Here is an 18,485-nt window from a genome sequence, read left to right as displayed (position 1 = left end):
CTGGGAGCAGGCCTCCGTACTGACCCAGAGGCAGCGCACAGGATGGGGCTGGGAGGCTGGAGAGGGCAGTACCTGGTGTGGGCACGGACAGGGCCGGGGCGGCTCCGGGAATGACCGTGGTGGAGAGAGGGCCGGGCGCTGGGGGCAGACGTGGCATCCCCACTCCTGCTCGAGGTGCGGTCATCTACAAAACACAGAGACGAGAAGAGGAAGGTACACGTGGCTGCAATCAGCTGGCCTCCCTGAGTGGCCCCCAAGGTGCCACGGTTTCTCCATCCTCAGGAGACAGTGGTCCTGGAACCTGCGGTGACAGGCACCCCCTCAGGGCTGACACCAGAATGATGGTGTGGGGCCACGAACCATCACCCTCCCTTGTTTGCTTCCCCAAGCTGCAGCCTGATAGTCTCTAGGCCACACACCCGATGTCCACCAGCCAGAACGGGCCTTGGAGGAGGACTGGTGGGGCCTGGCCCCTGAGGGCGCGTAAGTGGCCCCACACGCCTCTACTCAGCCACCACAAAGGCCTCCTGCTTGGCTGCTCAGTGCCCTCACAGGAGCATGAACCACCCAGGAGCTGGCAGGCGCAACGCCCCAGGACCTGGGCGAAGCAAGCGTGCAGGGAGGTGGTGGCAAGGCAGCCCTTCCACTCTCCCAACCCGGGGAGAAGCCGTATGCGGGGTGTGCCCCAGGAAGGCAAGGCTGCTGGCCACGGGGAGTCACTCCGCTCCACTCCAGGGAGGGCCCCACTGGGCACTGGTCACAGGTGCATGGAGGGCACTCGGCGACTTCCACACCCCTTCCTGGAAATCATGCTCAGCAGCCAGGGCTGGAGGGGGCTCCTCATCTGGAAGGGCCTCTACGGAACTAACAGCTGAGCCCCTGCCCACAGCAAAATGCCCAACACCTCCCCGAGGTGCCTCCATGCTTCCAGTCGACACAGCAGGGATCTCCAGGCGGGCAGGAAAAGGAGTCACCCGCACAGAATGGACAGAGAGAAGGAGAACTGGCCTCGTGCAGATGATAAGACTGTGTGTGCAGAAAACCCACAAGAACGGACAAACCAATTCCTAGAACTAATAGCAAATTTAGCACAATCGCAGGATATGAGATATGAAAGTCAACCATAGTTTTATATTCTAGTAACAGGAAGCTGGAAAAGGAAATTTAAAGAAAACTAATATTTATGATAGCATTCCAAAACATCAGCTACCTAGGGATAAATTTAATGAAAGATGTATAACATCTTTACACTGCAGAGAAACAAAAAAGATGCCAGTAAATGGACACCACGTTCACAGGAATGCTCGTGTTGTTCGTATGTCTAATCTCACCCAGCTAATCGGCAGACTGAGTACACTCCCAATGGAAATCCCAGTGGGCTAGCCTACAGAAAGTGACAGGCTGTTCCTAAAACATATGCAAATATTAACGACCTGAAAAAAATCAAGAAATTCTTGAAGAAGATCAATACTGAAAGTCTTTCCTGAGCAAAGATTAAACTTCCTAGAAAACGTCAGTCATTAAGAGAGTGTGGTGTTGCCACAATAAGGGAATTCCTACAGGAAACAAAATAGCAAATTCAGAAATGGACCTACACACCGACGGCCACTTGACAAATGTCTGCCCAATTCAGTACAATTCAGTATGGAGAGGAAGGGACTGGAACGATCAGATATGCACAGAGGAAGAAAACAGACTGACCTCTACATCAGAATATACACGAGTGTTCATTTGAGATGGCTCACCGGAGCAAAAGCAATAGCTAAAGCTGCAAAGCTTTTAGGAAAAACAAAATTAAAATTTTTGCCATTTCATGTTCACCACTAAGAAAGCAAAAACAGAAGCCACAGATCAGTAGACTATATCCATTACGGGGTCTTCAAAAAATTCATGGAAAATACATATCATGAAAAAACTATGCATGACTTTCAAAAAAGATCTTCGCACCCAAATACACTTGTACTAACTCATTATAACATGTCTGAAGACGAGGCAGTCTGAGGCACTAAGAAGGAGAAGATTTCAGTTTGAAAAGAGCCTCCATCACAATAACGTGAATTCTGCCAAGCAAGAACCAACATCACATGGATGGTGACGCTTGGGTGGAAGAATGGTGAGATCACTGATGCTTTCTGAAAAGTTTACGGGGTTCATGCCCCCAAAGAAAATAGCAGTTTACAAATGGTTGACTTGTTTTAAGAAGGGATGGGACCATGCTGAAGACAGAACCCACAGTGGCAGGCCATCCGTACCACTTGGTGAGGAAAACACTCATCTGGTCTGAGCCGTAAGTGCAGAGGACACTGGATAACAGCAGAAGCAGTGGCCAACACCGCAGACATCTCAGTAGGTTCAGCTTACACAATGCTGACAGAAAAATGGAAGTTGAGCAGACTTTCCACTCAGTGGGTGCCAAAACCACTGCACCGAGATCGGGCGCAGGGAAACAGCAGAGCTGTCCGTGGAAACTTTGAACAAGTGGGATGGAGATCGTGAAGCTCTCTTTGAACTGTAACGACGTGAAACATGTTTTTCCCAGTGTGGTCCTGAAGACAAAGCGCAGTCAAGGCAATGGCGCTGAGGGCTGGAAGTGGTCCCATCAGAGCAAAAGTGGGCCAGTCAAGAGCAGAGATTGTGGCAACAGCTTTTGGGATGCTTAAGGCATTCTGCTTGCCGACTTTCTGGAGGGGTAACAAGGAATAGTGGCATCCGCTTAGTATGAGAGTGTTGAGGGAACATTAGCCAAAGCTTCAGCAAACCCCCTCCCGGGAAAGCTTCCCCAGAGAGTCCATCTCCATCATGACAGTGCTCCTGCTCATTCCTCTCAGCAAACAAGGCTGATTTTGCAAGAGTTTCCATGGGAGATCGTCAGGCATCTACCCTGCAGTGCTGATTTGGCTCCTTCTGACTTCTTTTTGCTTCCTAATTTTAAAACATCTGTAAAGGGTACCCATTTTGTCAATTAATAATGTAAAAAAGACTCAATGGCCATGGTTAAATTCCCAGAACCATCAGGTCTTTAGGGAGGGACTAAATGGCTGGCATCATTGCTCATAAAGGTGTCTTGAACTTGATGGCGCTCGTGTTAAGAAAAAAGTTTCTATTTCTTCTTTAGTAGCTATAACTATAGGTATGCGCCACAATGCCCAGCTATTTTTTTTTTTTTTTCGACAGGGTCTTGCTCTGTCACCCAGGCTGGAGTGCAGTGGCGCCATCTCAGCTCACTGTAGCCTTGAACTCCCGGACTCAAGCGATCCTCCTACCTCAGCCTCTTTAGTAGCTGTAATTATAGGTATGCACCACCATGCCCAGCTATTTTTTTATTTTTTTTGAGACAGAGTTTCGCTCTTGTTGCCCAGGCTGTTGTGCAATGGCACAATCTCGGCTCACTGCAACCTCTGCCTCCCGGGTTCAAGCGATTCTTCTGCCTCAGCCTCCTGAGTAGCTGGGATTACAGGAGCCACCACCATGCTGGGCTAATTTTTTTGTTTTTGTTTTTGTTTTTTGTTTTTTGTTTTCTGTACTTTTAGTAGAGACAGGGTTTCACCATGTTGGCCAGGTTGGTCTTGAACTCCTGACCTCAGGTGATCCACCTGCCTCAGCCTCCCAAAGTGCTGGGATTACAGGCGTGAGCCACCGCACCCGGCAGTCCAACTAATTTTTGTATTTTTTGTAGAGATGGGGTTTTGCCATATTGCAAAGGCTGGTCTTGAACTCCTGGACTCAATCAATCCACCCACCTCAGCCTCTAAGTGCTGGGATTACAGGTGTGAGCTACCATGGCCAGTCATATATTTCTTATATTTATCTTTTAATTTCATTGTTCTGTGAACTTTTGGAAGTCCCCTTGTATACGACAAAAGATATATAATGAACACCCACAAATCAATAATAAAAAGATAAATAAATCAACTTTTAAATGGTCACTATCCTTGACCACTTTTTAAAAGATGGCTGATAAGAATATGAAAAGGTGCTCTAAGGCAAATTAAACAATAATGAGAAACCTACTATTAGACCTCAAATTTTTTTTGCAAATAAAATTTCAACTACAATGTTCTACACACAATATTTAAAAAGTCACAAAAGACAAGGCAATATGAAGAAAAACTAGGCCAAAGAGCAAACAAAAACTAAAAAATATTATGTGAAGGAGATACAAGATAGAGATTTTTGGTAGAGAGTTAGAAACCTTTTTTTTTTTTTTTTAAAGATATGGCAGATGTGGTTTAAAAAAAAAAAAAAAAAAAAAGAATTCAAGTGAAAAACACAATAACCCAAATTAAAAACTGAATGGATAGGTTTAACAGCAGTTTAGACACAAAGAAAAATTTACTGACCTAAAATCTAAAGAAAATAAAACAGGAAGGTATGATTCATTCAGAGGAAAATATTTAACTGACAAAAACATCCCCAAGGAAGCCTAGACATTGGACTTAGTAAACAAAGGCTTTAAATCAAATATCCTAAATGTGCTCAAAGAACTCACGGAAGCCACGGACACAGAACTGCAGGAAGTCAGGAAAATCACACAGGAACACAACGAGGATATCAACAGACAGGAATTATGAAGGGGACCAGGTGGAACTAGAAGAGCTGAAAACAGTAACTGACATTTACAAATTCACTAGAGGGGTTCACTGGCAGATCTGAGCAGGCAGAATAAAGAATCAGCAAGCTGGAGACACTTGAAATGATTGTGTGAGGAGCAGAGGAAAAAGGTGGCAGAGTGGACAGAGCCAGAGGGGTCTGTGGTCCACCATGAAGTGGATGAGTAACACACTGCAGGAGTCACAGGAGAGGAGAGCCCAGAGATGAAGGTAAACTCTTACGCTGCAGTGACTCTCCACGAGGGGGCCAAGACCATTCAAGGGGGAAAGCAGTTTTCAACAACTTCTGTGGGGAAAACTGGATATGCACATACCAAAAAAAGAAGGTGGAGCCCTGCCTTGCCTCACAAAAATCAACTCTATCCCAGCACTTTGGGAGGCTGAGGCAGGCGGATCATGAGGTCAAGAGATTGAGACCATCCTGGCCAACATGGTGAAATCCCGTCTCTACTAAAAATAAAATAAAATAATTAGCTGGGCGTGGTGGCGGGCGCCTGTAGTCCCAGTTCCTTGGGAGGCTGAGGCAGGAGAACTGCTTGAACCCGGGAGGTGGAGGTTGTGGTGAGCTGAGATTGCGCCACTGCACTCCAGCCTGGGCGACAGAGTGAGACACAATCTTAGGAAAAAAGAAGAAGAAGAAAAAATCAACTCATTCTAAATGTCAAAGCAAAAACCAGAAAACTCTTAATAGAAAACTTAAGGAAAAGGTTTCACGACACTGGATTTGGCAGTGATTTCTTGGATATAAAGGCATAGGCAACAAATGAAAACAAGACAAATTTTAAAACCTTTGTGCATCCAAAGGCACTGCCAACAGATCATATATCTGATAAGGGATTAATATCTGGATTATGCAGAAAATTCCTAAAACTCAACAATGAAAAAAACAAGCTGATTCACACATTGGCAGAAGACTTCAATAAATACTTCTTCAAGGAAGACATAGAAACAGCCAATAAGCACATGAAAAGCTGCTCAATGTCACTACTTAATTAGGAAAATGTAAAGCAAAACCACAAGATACCAATTCACACCTGAGAGGATGGCTCCCATCAAAAACCTGAAAGGATGGCCAAGCGCAGTGGCTCACGCCTGTAATCCCAGCACTTTGGGAGGCTGAGGCGGGTGAATCACTTGTGGTCAGGAGTTCGAGACCAGCCTGACCAACATGGTGAAACTCCATCTCTACTAAAAATACAAAAATTAGCTGGCCATGGTGGCAGACAACTATAATCCCAGCTACTCGGGAGGCAGGAGAATTGCTTGAACCTGAGGGGTGGAGGTTGCAGTGAGCCGAGATCGTGCCATTGCACTCCAGCCTGGGCCAAAGAGCAAAACTCTGTCTCAAAAAAAAAAAAAAGAAAACAACAAAAAAACAAAACCAAAAAACCCAGAAAGGAAATCTCCTGTTGGCACCGATGTGGAGAAACTGGAAGTTTTGTGCACTGTTAGTGGAAATGTCAAATGGTATAGCTGTTATTGAAAACAGTTCCTCGAAAAACTATCATATAATTATCATATGATCCAGCAATTCACTTCTGGGTTTATACCCAAAAGGATAAAAGCAGGATCTTGAAGGGATACTATGTTCACAGCAGATTAATAACAGCTAAAAGATGGAAGTCACCCAACTGTCCACTCACAGAAATGACAGACAATCCCATAACAGGATTCCACTGAGAATGGATGTGGTACACAGATACAATGAACTATCACTTGGCCTTCAAAGGAAAGGAAATCGGACATGCTACAACATGGATGTCATCAAAGGTGCCCTTGGAGGACGTTTTGCTAAGCAGAATAAGCCAGTGGAAAAAGACAGACACTGTGTGATTCCACTCTGTGAGGTACATAGAGGAGTCAGTCAGAGAGACCGGAAGCAGAATGGAAGTTGCCAGAGGCTGGGGGAGGGACAATAGGAAGTTATTATTTAATGGGTACAGAGTTTCACACAATAAAAAAAGGTGGAGATGAACAGTGGTGGTGGCAGCACAGTATTCTGGATTTATTTATTTTTGAGACAGCGTCTTGCTCTGTCGCCCAGGCTGGAGTGCAGTGGTGCGATCATAGTTCACTGCAGCCCCGAACTCCTGGGCTCCAGCAATCCTCCCACCTCAGCCTCCCGGGTGGCTGGGACCACAGGCATGTGCAACCATGCCTGGCTGATTTTAAAAAGTTCTGATACATACTACAACATGGATGCACCTTGAAAACACTGTATCAAATGAAATAAGCCATTCACCAATCATACACATACTGTATGGTTCCACTTATATGAGGTACTTAGAGTTGTCAAAGTCATAGAGACAGAAGGAAGGACAGAGGCTACCAGGGCCTGGGAAACCAGAGGTGCCAGAGAGAGGGCTGGGGAACTAGTGTTTAATGGGGACAGAGTTTCCTTGGGGAAGATGAAAAGGTTCAGTGGATGGATGGCGATGGTTGCACAGTGCTCTGAATGTACTTCATGCCACTGAACTGTACGTTTGAAAATGGGTAAAATTGGCCAGGCGCGGTGGCTCAAGCCTGTAATCCCAGCACTTTGGGAGGCTGAGACGGGCGGATCACGAGGTCAGGAGATCGAGACCATCCTGGCTAACACCGTGAAACCCCGTCTCTACTAAAAATACAAAAAAAACTAGCCGGGCGAAGTGGCGGGCACCTGTAGTCCCAGCTACTCGGGAGGCTGAGGCAGAAGAATGGCGTAAACCCGGGAGGCGGAGCTTGCAGTGAGCTGAGATCCGGCCACTGCACTCCAGCCCGGGCTACAGAGCAAGACTCCGTCTCAAAAAAAAAAAAAAGAAAAAAGAAAATGGGTAAAATGGTAAATTTTGTGTTTTATATTTTTTGCCATGACAAAATTAATAGTTAAAAAAAACCCTTATACTTAAAAAGAATCCAGAATATCTGAACAACAGTTAGCTCTGCTAATCCTGAACGCCGATATAGCTGGAGCCCAGGCAGCAGAGATGAGCCTGCCCAGGCTCCAGGTGCAGCCTCACGGAGCTGTGGGGCCATGTTCAGGATTCCTGACTTTGTCCTAGAATAATGGGGTTCCACTGAGAATCAATCTGAGGACTCAGACTGGCGGAGGTGTACCTGTCAAGAGGGCCCTGCAGTGGTTCAGAACAGAAGCCACAGCGGTGGAGCTTGGGAGTGTGGATGTGGAGAGAGGGAAACAGATTCAGCTCCAGCATCTGGAACAGCAACAAAGACTGACAGCCGGGTCAACAGCCAGTCCCGGAAGATCTCCACAGACCGAAAGCACCGAGTCTGCTCTCCTAGCACAGTGCAGCCACACAAAAACACACGGACAAAAGGTCATCTGAAAACTAACAACCACACTTACTTCCAATAGCAACAGAAATTATACAATATTTTCAAACAAAAGTTAATGAGAAGCTGCACACTTTTGGGATGCAGCTAAAACCATCAGTGGGCACTTTATACCCTTGAATGCCTACATTATCATGGAAAGGCTAGAAATCAATGAACATGTCTTAAGAAACTTTCCAGAACAACAAAATTAACCCAAAGATAGAAGGCAAGAAATAAGAAAATAAATTAATGAAACACACACTAAAGACTATCAAACACAAAACGTGTTCTTTGAATGGGCTAATAAAATGGACACCCCTAAGGAGACTGCATAAAGAAAAAGAGCAAAGGAGAGGCAGAGAGAGGAGGCAGAAATCACCACCGTCAGGAATGAAATCAGGACATCACTGTAAATCCTGCAAATGGAAAAAAATAAAAGCTATTATGGATAATTTTATGGCAATTTACAATTTTAGATAAATTTAGAGGAGAGATACCAATCGCCAGAAAGGCAGAATTTAACAAAACGAAACAGAAAATCCAAATGGTGTGAGAAGTTCAGAAGAAATTGAATCCATAGTAACCACTGGGCCCTCAAGGAATGAACAGGTGTGTGATAAATACAGCAGAAATGTCAGTTAGAGTGTACGGAGTGGGTCTAACTAAGGATGTTCACGGCAGAATTTTCAACTCTTCTGTGTGTTTGAAAATTTGTAAGGTAAAAGATCATAGAGGAAAGTATCCCACGCTAAAAAATAGAAAAACAAAACTCCAGCCCAGATGGCTTCACAAATGACCTTTACTAAGTATCTGAGATAGAAATAACACCAGTCTTCCACAAACCCCTCCAGAAAGCTGCAAAACAGCAGATGCTTCTCCAACTCACGCTGACATCAGAACAAGTTAGGTGTGAAACCTAGGACAGCAGGTCCTCACTTCTGCCCCACGTTGGCTCAGGTGCGTGTGAGCTACGGCCCAAGGCTGGTGTCACTTGGGTGACAAGCACAGCTGCCCTGGTCTCCAGCGTGGGCACAAACAGAACCCAGGCAGAGGTGGGCCCGTCCGCCAAGACCGGGGCCACCTGCTCTGAGTGCAGGGCTCGGGCTGCCCAGGCTGGGGCTGCTGCTGTATCTGAGCTGTGGAGTCACAGCCCCGGCCTGGCCTGGCCTGGCCTTTCCACCTGCCAGCTGCAGAGCTGTGGGCGCGTCGCTCACCTCCCAATCTGTAATGTGGAGAAGCCTAGTTCTTGGGGCTGTGGGGAGAATGAACTCGGATCATGAAAGTGAAGAGCTTAACTGGACACCCCTCTGCCACACAGGGCACTAGCAAATGCTGGAGGCAAGGCTACCCCACCCCAGGAGCCCCCGCCCCGCCCGCCCGGCACTCACAGCCCGCGCCTCGCCAGGGGCAGCCCAGCCTGCCTGGGCCTCCATGTCCTGCAGCTTCTGGGTCTGCTTCAGCTGGTTGAGCGTGGGCTTCAGCTGTGCGGCCCCCACCGTCTTGCTCGTCCACTCATCCACCAGCTTGTGCAGGTCGTCCGTGAAGGTGCCCTTCTTGTTGTTGCTGTTGTTCACCTGCGCCTGGACGTGCAGGGCGGGCTGGGGGCCTGGCTCAGGGCCTGGGGCCAGGCTGCTGGTGGAGGACCCTGGGGAGTCACACACAGGCCAGGATTGGTGACGCCACACGTGCGCCCAGGCCCCCAGTGGGCTGGCCGCGTTCGTTCTTACGTGACAGCTGAGACAATGGTCTCACTTGGGCCAGGCAGCACCTTGCTTCAAGAGGCGGTCGGACTAAGGGGCCTGGCTGCCCAGGGTCAGACACGGTGGGGCATTTCCATGGGCTGTGCCAGGTGGCCATCACCCACCTCAGAAGCCAGGCCAGGGGACAGGACCCTGTAGCAGCCGGCAGCCTCTGCTCAGCATCCACTCTGTGCCCACCGCTGCCCGTCCCCAGACTCACGTGTGAGAGAGCTCAGGAAACTCCTGGCACAGCCAGACACACTGGGCTTCGCCGTCACGGTGCCTAGAGTCAGGTTCCTCGGGCTCTCTCTGGCCTGTGCATCCTCAGCCGTAACATGAGGACGCCGGGCGGTGGAGTACTGTGTGAGCGCTCAGCACACGCGGCTGGCTGGCTGGCCTGCAGGCGGCCCCCTGGCCCGTGGGAAAATGCCTGCCAGGGCTGTCTGACTTGCATTCCCATGAATTTTAATGGTCTGGTTGTTTGGAATTCCAGACGTAGAAATTGTCCTGACCAGAGCGTTAGAGGAAGGTATTCATAAAGGGTACCCATGCCTGGGGCTGCCTGATGAGGCCCCACCAGCTCCTGCCGTGGGCTGCGGCCAACGCCCTGCTGCAGGAGCGAGCTGGGAGCCGCTCTGCTGACTATTAGCACACCAGAGCACTCGGCTGCTTCATTCAAAGCATAAACGAGACTTTAAAATTTTTAAATCATACCCTTTCCACACAACACATGTCATTTCTGGTTGGCAATTTTGAATAAGCCAATTTAAAAATGTTCTGCATAGAAAAACAGCCTAATGACCATCTCTTCAAACAAGCTGTCCCAAAATGTAGTGGACTTTAGTGGCTAGCAATGAAAAAGCACAGACACAGACAATTAAAAATTAGTGATGAGATTTGACACACATGGAGCTATTCCTACATGAAAAGTTCAGCCAGAAAAGAAAAAAAAATTTTTTTCAAGAGAGAAAGATGAGAGAGAGAGAGAGAAGGTGAGTGGCCCAGGGAGACTAATACCCACTCAGTCCTGGCATCTCTCCTCGTGGGGAGGCACTCATCTTTAGGACTTCAAGGAAATACTCATTCCTATGGTTTTGGAAAAGGAGCCAATTAATGATTGGCAATTTGCGGGTGTTCCGGGGAAGGATAAGCCCGTTAGATGTGAACTGGCGAGACCGCACAAACTCTAGGCGCCACGGAGACACACGGGGGAGCCGAGGGCAGCGATCCCGCCAGGCAGAAGCGAAGCGGCGCCTGGCCGAGAGGCATGGAGCAGGCGCGGGGCAGGCACAGGGCCGGCCCACGCCCGCCCAGCCGCGGGAACCCTGATGTGTACTAGCCACGAGAAAGCCCATGCAATGAGAGAGGACAAAGGGGGAAAAAACCCGGATAATTACTACTGCTGTGTTCTTTGCCTAGGCAGAGACGCTTCAGGGCAGACCCTGCAAGGGAGAAAGAAACGACACAAGACCACAGAGTTAGGCAGAACAGCACACACCGGGACACGCTACCACACTAAGCAAAAGTCGTCAGTGTGCAGGGAGGGGCAGACACAGGCAGCAGTTCAGAGAGAGGGCCGACCCGGCTGGGGGAAACGGGGCAGCCCCCGGAGAGAGGGTGCAGGCTCCCACGAGCTTCGCCGAGGGGGCAGAGGTGCCAGGGCCAAGCCCCCAAGCTTCAGGGAGAAGTGTTTGTCTCTAGAAGCATATTCAAAGAAAAGTAAAAGAGAAAGAAAAAAGAAAAAAAGAAAAAAGCAAAGCACAGCGCTTGGCTTTCAAACATCAGGCTTCTGGGAGCCCCACTGACGGAGGCAGGACACCCTGCTGAGAGTCGGCCACGGGAGCTCTGGAATGGAGCCGGGCACGGCTGGGCTTGGCCGCCGAAGCCCATCAGAGGTTTTCCAAGTGCAAAAAGATACATTGTTTTGCAGGTTGGAGGCCAAGTCTGGATCTCAGATGGCTGCCTCAGGTGATGAGGTCAGCAGCAGGCGTTGAGTAGAGGACCCAGGGTTTCTATCTAGGGACTGACCCCAATGTCTGGGGACACTGCCGCCTCATTAGAAGTCAGTATCCACAAGGGGTAGGGCAAGGCCTCAGCCTGGAACACTTCTGGCCTCCTTGTAATTCGGACCGCCACTAAACTGACTGGTCCCAACTACCCAGAGGCCACCTGGTGTACACTGAATGCAACGTCCTAGCCAGTCAGTGCCCAGCCTGGTGGGGACAAGGTCCCCAGGGCAGGCTGGGCCGGAAGGCGCGGCCATCCCCGCTTATCCTTATGGGCAGGCAGAGCTGGGACGGGCAAGAACAGGCTCAGGCTTCCCCAAGGTCACTCAGCAAAGCCACACTAGCACGGAGGCTCTGTCTACACTCCAGCCCACGGCCCCCTGCCAGGAGCACACTCCCTCCGCAGCAGGGAGCTGTTCCCGAGAGACCTAAACAGGAGCGACTCTGATCTTCCAGGGACTCAGAAAACCTGGCGACGTCTGCCTGCCTTCTCCAGAAGGGCCCATGCCTCCCGCCTCGGGGGACAGTGGGCAACTTGTTGTCCAGCTCCTCGGCCCACGCTCGGCCTGAGCTGTGCATCCTGGACTTGGAAACTTAGCTCAACTGAGTATTTTTAGTCCATTCTGTCTGTTCCTGAGCTAATGTGGGGAAAGAAAGGTGAGGTGGCGTTCTGTTGCAGACTTTACTGTTCAAATAAAAAGGAGGGAGCGCAGCGGGAGGGATTCAGACCAGTAGGCTCTGGGTGAGCAGCTCCGAAGGGCTGTTCCCTGGCTGCTCTGTTCTGAGATGAAACCCTGCCAGGAACACAGAGTTGATACCCCCTCGATGGCTCACTGAAGTTTGCAGGGGAGGTATGGCTGGTTTTCTGTAGCGCAGGAGGGGCCCCTAACGTCTGTGATGTAGCCTAGGGGGGATCCAATGTGTAGGGGCACTGGGTGAGCACCAATTTCCCTGGCAGGCTTTGTGGGGGACTATAGCCCATGGTCCCATGTAGATGGCCCTAAGCCAGGTGCTTCAAAAAGCTGCTTTGTGCCTATCTGGTAGCTCTTGGTGTGGCTGGAACTCTACATTCAGGGCTAATTCCTGGCTGTTGCCCTGCTGGGAAGAACACCAAACAGGCCAGCTGCCGGCTGGGAACCACCAGAGGGAGCCTGGACCTGCGATCAGAGCTGGGACTGACTCACCACCCTGGGAACCCGGGGTCTGGAGTGTGTGGAGGACACCGCACCTGCTCAGAGCCAGGGAGCAACCCTGGCCCACGGAGGCCTCCATGGGCCCTACCTAAACTCGGGCCCCAGTGACCAGTGTGCAGACGGCTCCTAGACCTCTGGGCAAACTGATGGGTGCCAGCCTTTCAAGGCCACTCACAGCAGACAACTGGACTGGGGCAGAGACCTCTCCACACTCTGGACAGCCCTGCCCATCCTTAGGTGGCTCCTTAGTCCACCTCTCCAGAGCCTCAGCCTGCATTGGGCGCTGCCCCTCACTTGCCCACCATGCAGATGGCACCCGAAGACAGCCCCCCCGGCCCCCTGCCACTCGCTCTGTGCCAGGACAAGCACCCCCACCTCCTGTCCATAAGGCAGCAATGGGAGAACGAAGGAAACTTTCAGGAGGCTGCTGATTGATGCCAGGCCCACCTCGGTCTCCCTGTGGGGCTTCTCTCCCTAGCCAGGCCCAGGAAGAGGCAGCGCCAAGGCCCTGGACTGCTCAGTGGTGCTGGGGCGGGGGCTTGGCGGCCTCATCCCAGCTGTTGGGAGATCCGCTGCTTTCTTCCCAGAATGTAAAGTGGCAGCACACAGGATGACAGGAGGGCCGGCTCTTGGACTTGGCATCTCCTGCTTTTGTGCAGCCGACATCAGCTGAACCCCCGAGGCACAAGCGGAGGCTCCCTCCCCACTCCAGCCCTGATTCGCTCCGGCACAGAAACAGCCTGCTCTCGGGTCAACGGCCCTGGCCTCTGGGTGCCCCGAGCACCTGCCCCGTCCAGACCCTCAGCCTGTGGCCAAGAAGACTTCTCAACCACGAAGGATTCAAACTGAGGGTGTGTGCCTGGGACAGGGGGCCTAAAAAGTGGTCAGCCCCTGAGCGATCTGTCACACTCACTTTTCACCTCACAGGGCTCAATACCGCCCAGCAGCCCACAGGACAGCCAGGGCAGCTCACCTCCCGTCACGGGCGCCCTGGTGGCTTCACCTCAGCCCCCTACGACCTCCCACGCGCCCTCAGCTGGGTCAGCCCCCACCACGGTCAGCACTGGCTCCTTTTTCACAAGAGAAAAACGGGCATCCAGGGACGAAACCCCTTTTAGGGTGTCTACGTATTGAACAACCATGTTTTTGAGCCAAAAACTGTCTACAAAGCATGCATTGGGAAGCAGGATCCGCCTTGGCTCTGCCCAGGGAGACCTGAGGCTGTTTTCTTGTTGCCCTGAGCTAAATGACCCCACACTGCACTAGGCCCTGTCGCACACAGGCCTGCTCCACAGACAGCCCACAGTGGTGTGCAGCACTGACCACCCTGGCTGCAGAGGGCAGGGCCTGGTGGGCGCAGTGCAGGGTGGGGGCCCTCCTCTCTGGATGCCCTCTACCCCGAGGCCGCCTGAACACCTGCTGCAAAGGGGCTCGCTGAGCACGCACTCTCTCCCCGCCGGGAGGGATGAAAGCATTCCACGGTGGGAGGAGGCCTAGAAGGGACCGTGCAGTGACACTGGAGGGTGCCTGAGCCAAACATGCTGCAGCCAACAGCCAACATGGAGAAAACCCAAAGAGAAATCCCATGGCTCTAGCGTGCAGAGAAAGGCCCACAGGGTGCCAGCACCTGCCCGGTCAGGTGGGAGGATCCAGAAGGACCCGTTTCTAACCAGCAGAACCAACAGAACCATGACCAGAGGTGCCATCTCAGCATCGGCACCTGACCCTCCTCCCCGTCTCCAAGGGCAACATCCCTTAGAATGCACTGGGCCAGGTGAGGTGGCTCACGCCTATAATCCCAGCACTTTGGGAGACCAATGTGGGTGGATCGCTTGAGCCCAGGAGGTCTAGACCAGCCTAGGCAATACGGTGAGACCTTGTCTCTACTAAAAATACAAAAAAAAAGTAGCTGGGTGTGGTGGTGCAGACCTGTGGTTGGGAGGCTGAGGTGGGAGGATTGCTTGAGCCAGGGAAGCGGAGGTTGCAGTGAGCTGAGATCTCGCCACTGCACTCCAGTCTGGGTAACAGAGCGAGACTTTGTCTCAAAAAAAAAAAAAAAAAAAAAAAAAAAAGACTGCTCTGGGGCACTGAGTCATGTGAGCTCCCCAGAGCATCTGCTGACCACAAGGGGGCATCTGCAAGCTGGGTGACAGGTCTGTGCCAAGGGGCCCAGCTCATAGGGGTTCCAAGCAGGGGCCTTGCACTCCCTAGGGGTCTGTCCACCTGCTGCTCCCAGCCTCCACTGCTTTATTCCCTGTCCTGCACCTCGAGTCAGCTCAGGCCTCTGGAGGTGCCTGCTGCACTGCCCTGCTCTATCCCTGGGCACAGCCACCTGGGCACCCCCAGCCCACCCTCTGGCTTGGCCTCAACCCACCCTGCCTGGGGCCATTTTATCTCCTCTGATCTTCACAGAGGCCAGGATCCCTCTATACTTCAAATTTTAACACATTCTGTTTTCCTGGAACTTTCTCTTCCAGGAAGTGGGGTGCCCCACACCAGGAGAGTGAGCTGAAAGCTCTCCCTAGGCCCTAGGGAGCGACGGCTGGACAGGCTGCGCCGGCTGCCCCTCCCTAGCCGCGCCTTGGCATCCACCCCGCTCCTCCTCTACTTGCAGCGCGACCCCCGACTCCTCGGCATCTTCCATGCACCCACCTCAGCGTCTTCCTGCCCATCTGCTCACACTACCCCTGCCTGCATCCCTCCCTCCTGGCCTCCAAGCCTGGCGCAATCCCACGGCCTCCGCCCAAGTCCTCAGCCTCAGCGCTCACAGGGCTGCCCCCGCCCCTGCAGTCTTTCCCCTGGAGGTGCCTGGTCTCCTCACAGACCCCACAGCTCTCCCTTCTCTTTTGCGCTGCCCTGTGGGTTATCCAGGAGCGGCAGATGTGCCAGTGGATGGCTCAACAAGAAGTCCAGCCTCCAGAGCCCAGGGCAGAGACAGGAGGGGCCCGTCCCAGCCACATCCCAGGAGAGTGGCAGAGACTTCAGAGGCCTGGAGCTGATCCAGACAGGGCTTGAGAGGTGCCCAGGGGAGGGGCCCACCTGGGCTCTCCCTGGCCAGCAACTTCAGAGTGTCAGGGGATTGGGGGAGACATTATGGCCCAAAAAGACTAAGACCAAGACTTGCCTGATGGGGGCTAAGCCGTGAAAACAAGCAATACCACAAAACACAGCACGGGGGTGGAAGTGGGGCCTGGGTAGGTGCCATACCCGACAGCAACGCCCTGCACTGAGTCTCCCAGGTGCCCTCACCCCCAGTGACAGCCCCAGATCGAGCCACACACGCAGGAGCCGGAAGAGGAGCAGCAAGTGAGGCACAAGGCCAGCAGGGCCAGGAACCGGCTGCGGAGAAGCAACCACAGCTGGCTGCCATAAGAGGACCCAGAGACGCAGGGGTGTGGGGGGAGGCGCCCACCCCTCCCCAGACTCAACTCAGCAACTCACCAGACACCAGGCCGCCCAGACCCACAGACTAACGGCCCAGACGACACGGTGGCCGAAACGGGGCAGCCTGTTAAACAGACGAACGGGAAGCCCTGGGAAGGCCCTGGCATTTCTACATGGCCCTTGTGTCCTCGACCTGCCTGCCTGGAGAATGATGACCCACGTGGACCTCTGATGGAGTGGGTGGATGGCAGTGGACGCCTCCCACGGGCATGGCCTCTGGCTCCCAACAAGTACAATGTATCTTTATTGTACAAGCAAAAAGTCACGTGCCCCAAACCAGCATATCCAATCCAATTGTTAAAAAGCTTAATTTTCCTGTTAAAAAGACAAAAGCCTAAAAATCTCGCAGCTTTTGGTTCACTGGCCGATTGTCCTGAGGGTGAAAAACAAACTGCCTGCTTTGGGACTGGCCCCAGGCAGGCAGAGCCTTCCCTGGAGATGGAGATCCTGGGCACTAACTGTGTTCCAGGGGATCTGAGCAAGGCTGGGACTGGGTTTTGGCTTAGTAGCGACTGGAGGAACTGCGTCATTGACTTCATCCCTGTGGTCACAGGAGGTGACAGGAAAATACAGCAGTTAAAGTGCTCCCACTGGCTGGAGGAAGGGAAGGAGCCGGCCAGGCAGGATGCATGCTCCAAAGAAGAGCTGCCCGGGAGGCTGTCACTCTCCTATTTTGGGTTGGAGACAGCGGTGGGTGAGGAGCAATGACAGAGGGGACCAGACCTGCCCTTCCAGTGGGGAGGGGCTGGGGAGGCCCGAACTGGAGCACGTTCTCTCAGCATTTCCACATGCAGGGCGCGGGGCGGTGGGTAGGCAGGGTACTGGGTGCTGGGATCTGGCCCTGGTACAGAAACCACGCCCTCCAGTGACCTTTAGAACCGTATAGGCTCACTATGTGCATGTCTTCACAGTCCAGACACGCGTGACACACACTGTGCATCTGGAGGAGGTTGGGGTTGTCTTTTTGTTGTCGCTGGAACTGGGGACAGCGGACATGTATATTTGCCACAATTGCAACAGAAAAAAAAAAACTACATCCAACATAAAAAAAATTAAATAAATGAGGTGACGAAAAAAACGCAAAGGGCCCCAGACCATCTGGGCAGAGGTGCCCGGGGCGGAAGGCAGGCCAGCCGCTGCACATGCTTTCCGTGCCCAGGCACCAGCCATGAGCATGCACACGCGCTGTGCGGGGCTGGGGGGTAGGCGCGGGCGGCCGCCGCTCCGGGGACCGACTCATGGGGTTCCACTTTGATATTAAATAGGTGACTTCAATGGGGTGGGGGAGGCATCCTATGAAATGTATGAAAGGTAATGAAGACAGGGAGGGGGTCGGGGGAGAAAACCAAGGGCCAGGAGGTGATAAAATACAAAAGAACAAATACAGACAGATGGACACAGATACGGGTCCACTGAGGAATCGAGCACGAGGTTTGCTACTAGACTTATAGGTCACTCTCTCAGACGTTGGGTGGTAAACCGTCCAGCCTGCAAATGAATATAAAGGGAAGAAAACAAAGAGACACTCATCAAGTACAGGTTGCTGCGATTCCTCCTCCACACCAACAGCCACACCAGCCTCGTCACTTAACATCCACGGCTCCATCTAGCCCAGCCCGGAGCACCAAAGCCACTGACCATGTAATGGGAAGGAGGCAGTGGGAGAGCAGAAGAGAAGCAGCCCGGAGAGGGGCGGGCAGGGTGGGGTGGGCGGGGCGGGGCGGCTTCATGGTCACCATGATTTCTCTGGACAGAGATGGCGAGGACAGGAGAGCACCTTATTGAGCAGCTGCTGCTGTCCACGCAGCGTTGACGAGAGAATTTCCTCCTCAAGGCCAAACTCCCAGCTCGAAAGCTGTGCCCTCGTCCCCCCAGCCGGCCCTCTGGACTTTGGAAGGACCCGGTGTTTAGCACCATCTGGCTCCGCTGTGGGGGTGGGGGTGGGGCAGCCAGTGCCTGGGAACTGGCGCCGGAGCACACGGCCGGATGCCAGGTCCCCTGCCCTCCCCAGTCCTAGCCACTTCCCCAAGGTCCGCTCTAGCAAAGCATCACCTCCCCCTGAGCTGCTGACAAGCAAGACTTGGTGGTGGTTGGGACAACTCCATTCCTTTCATCCACAGACTATGTCTTTTTTCTTTTCTTTCTCCTTTTTAAAAGAAGCCTCTCAACAGCCTTTGC

The 18,485-nt window shown here is 52.3% G+C and overlaps 1 protein-coding gene across 42 annotated transcripts in view; it reads right to left on the bottom strand.

The window, feature by feature from the left end:
- WNK2 (WNK lysine deficient protein kinase 2) overlaps positions 1-18,485 on the bottom strand; it is a 141,221-nt gene that overhangs the window by 2,860 nt on the left and 119,876 nt on the right. For 14 of the 42 annotated variants that reach the window (XM_028835342.2, XM_077966355.1, XM_015117276.3 and 11 more), the window contains 4 exons: positions 17,697-17,795; positions 11,062-11,106; positions 9,314-9,570; positions 73-184 (listed from right to left, as the gene is read on the bottom strand). In XM_028835342.2, the coding sequence (XP_028691175.2) occupies positions 73-184; positions 9,314-9,570; positions 11,062-11,106; positions 17,697-17,795 (513 nt within the window). Of the gene's footprint in view, positions 1-72; positions 185-9,139; positions 9,178-9,313; positions 9,571-11,061; positions 11,107-17,696; positions 17,796-18,485 lie in introns of all 42 variants that reach the window. The other 28 variants (XM_077966361.1, XM_077966373.1, XM_077966362.1 and 25 more) reach the window with 6 other exon arrangements.

This window comes from Macaca mulatta, chromosome 15, assembly GCF_049350105.2.
Source record: "Macaca mulatta isolate MMU2019108-1 chromosome 15, T2T-MMU8v2.0, whole genome shotgun sequence".
Classification (NCBI taxonomy): Eukaryota; Metazoa; Chordata; class Mammalia; order Primates; family Cercopithecidae; genus Macaca; species Macaca mulatta.
The sequence above is the reverse complement of the archived record's forward strand: the minus strand, read 5'-3'. Positions and strand labels throughout refer to the sequence as shown.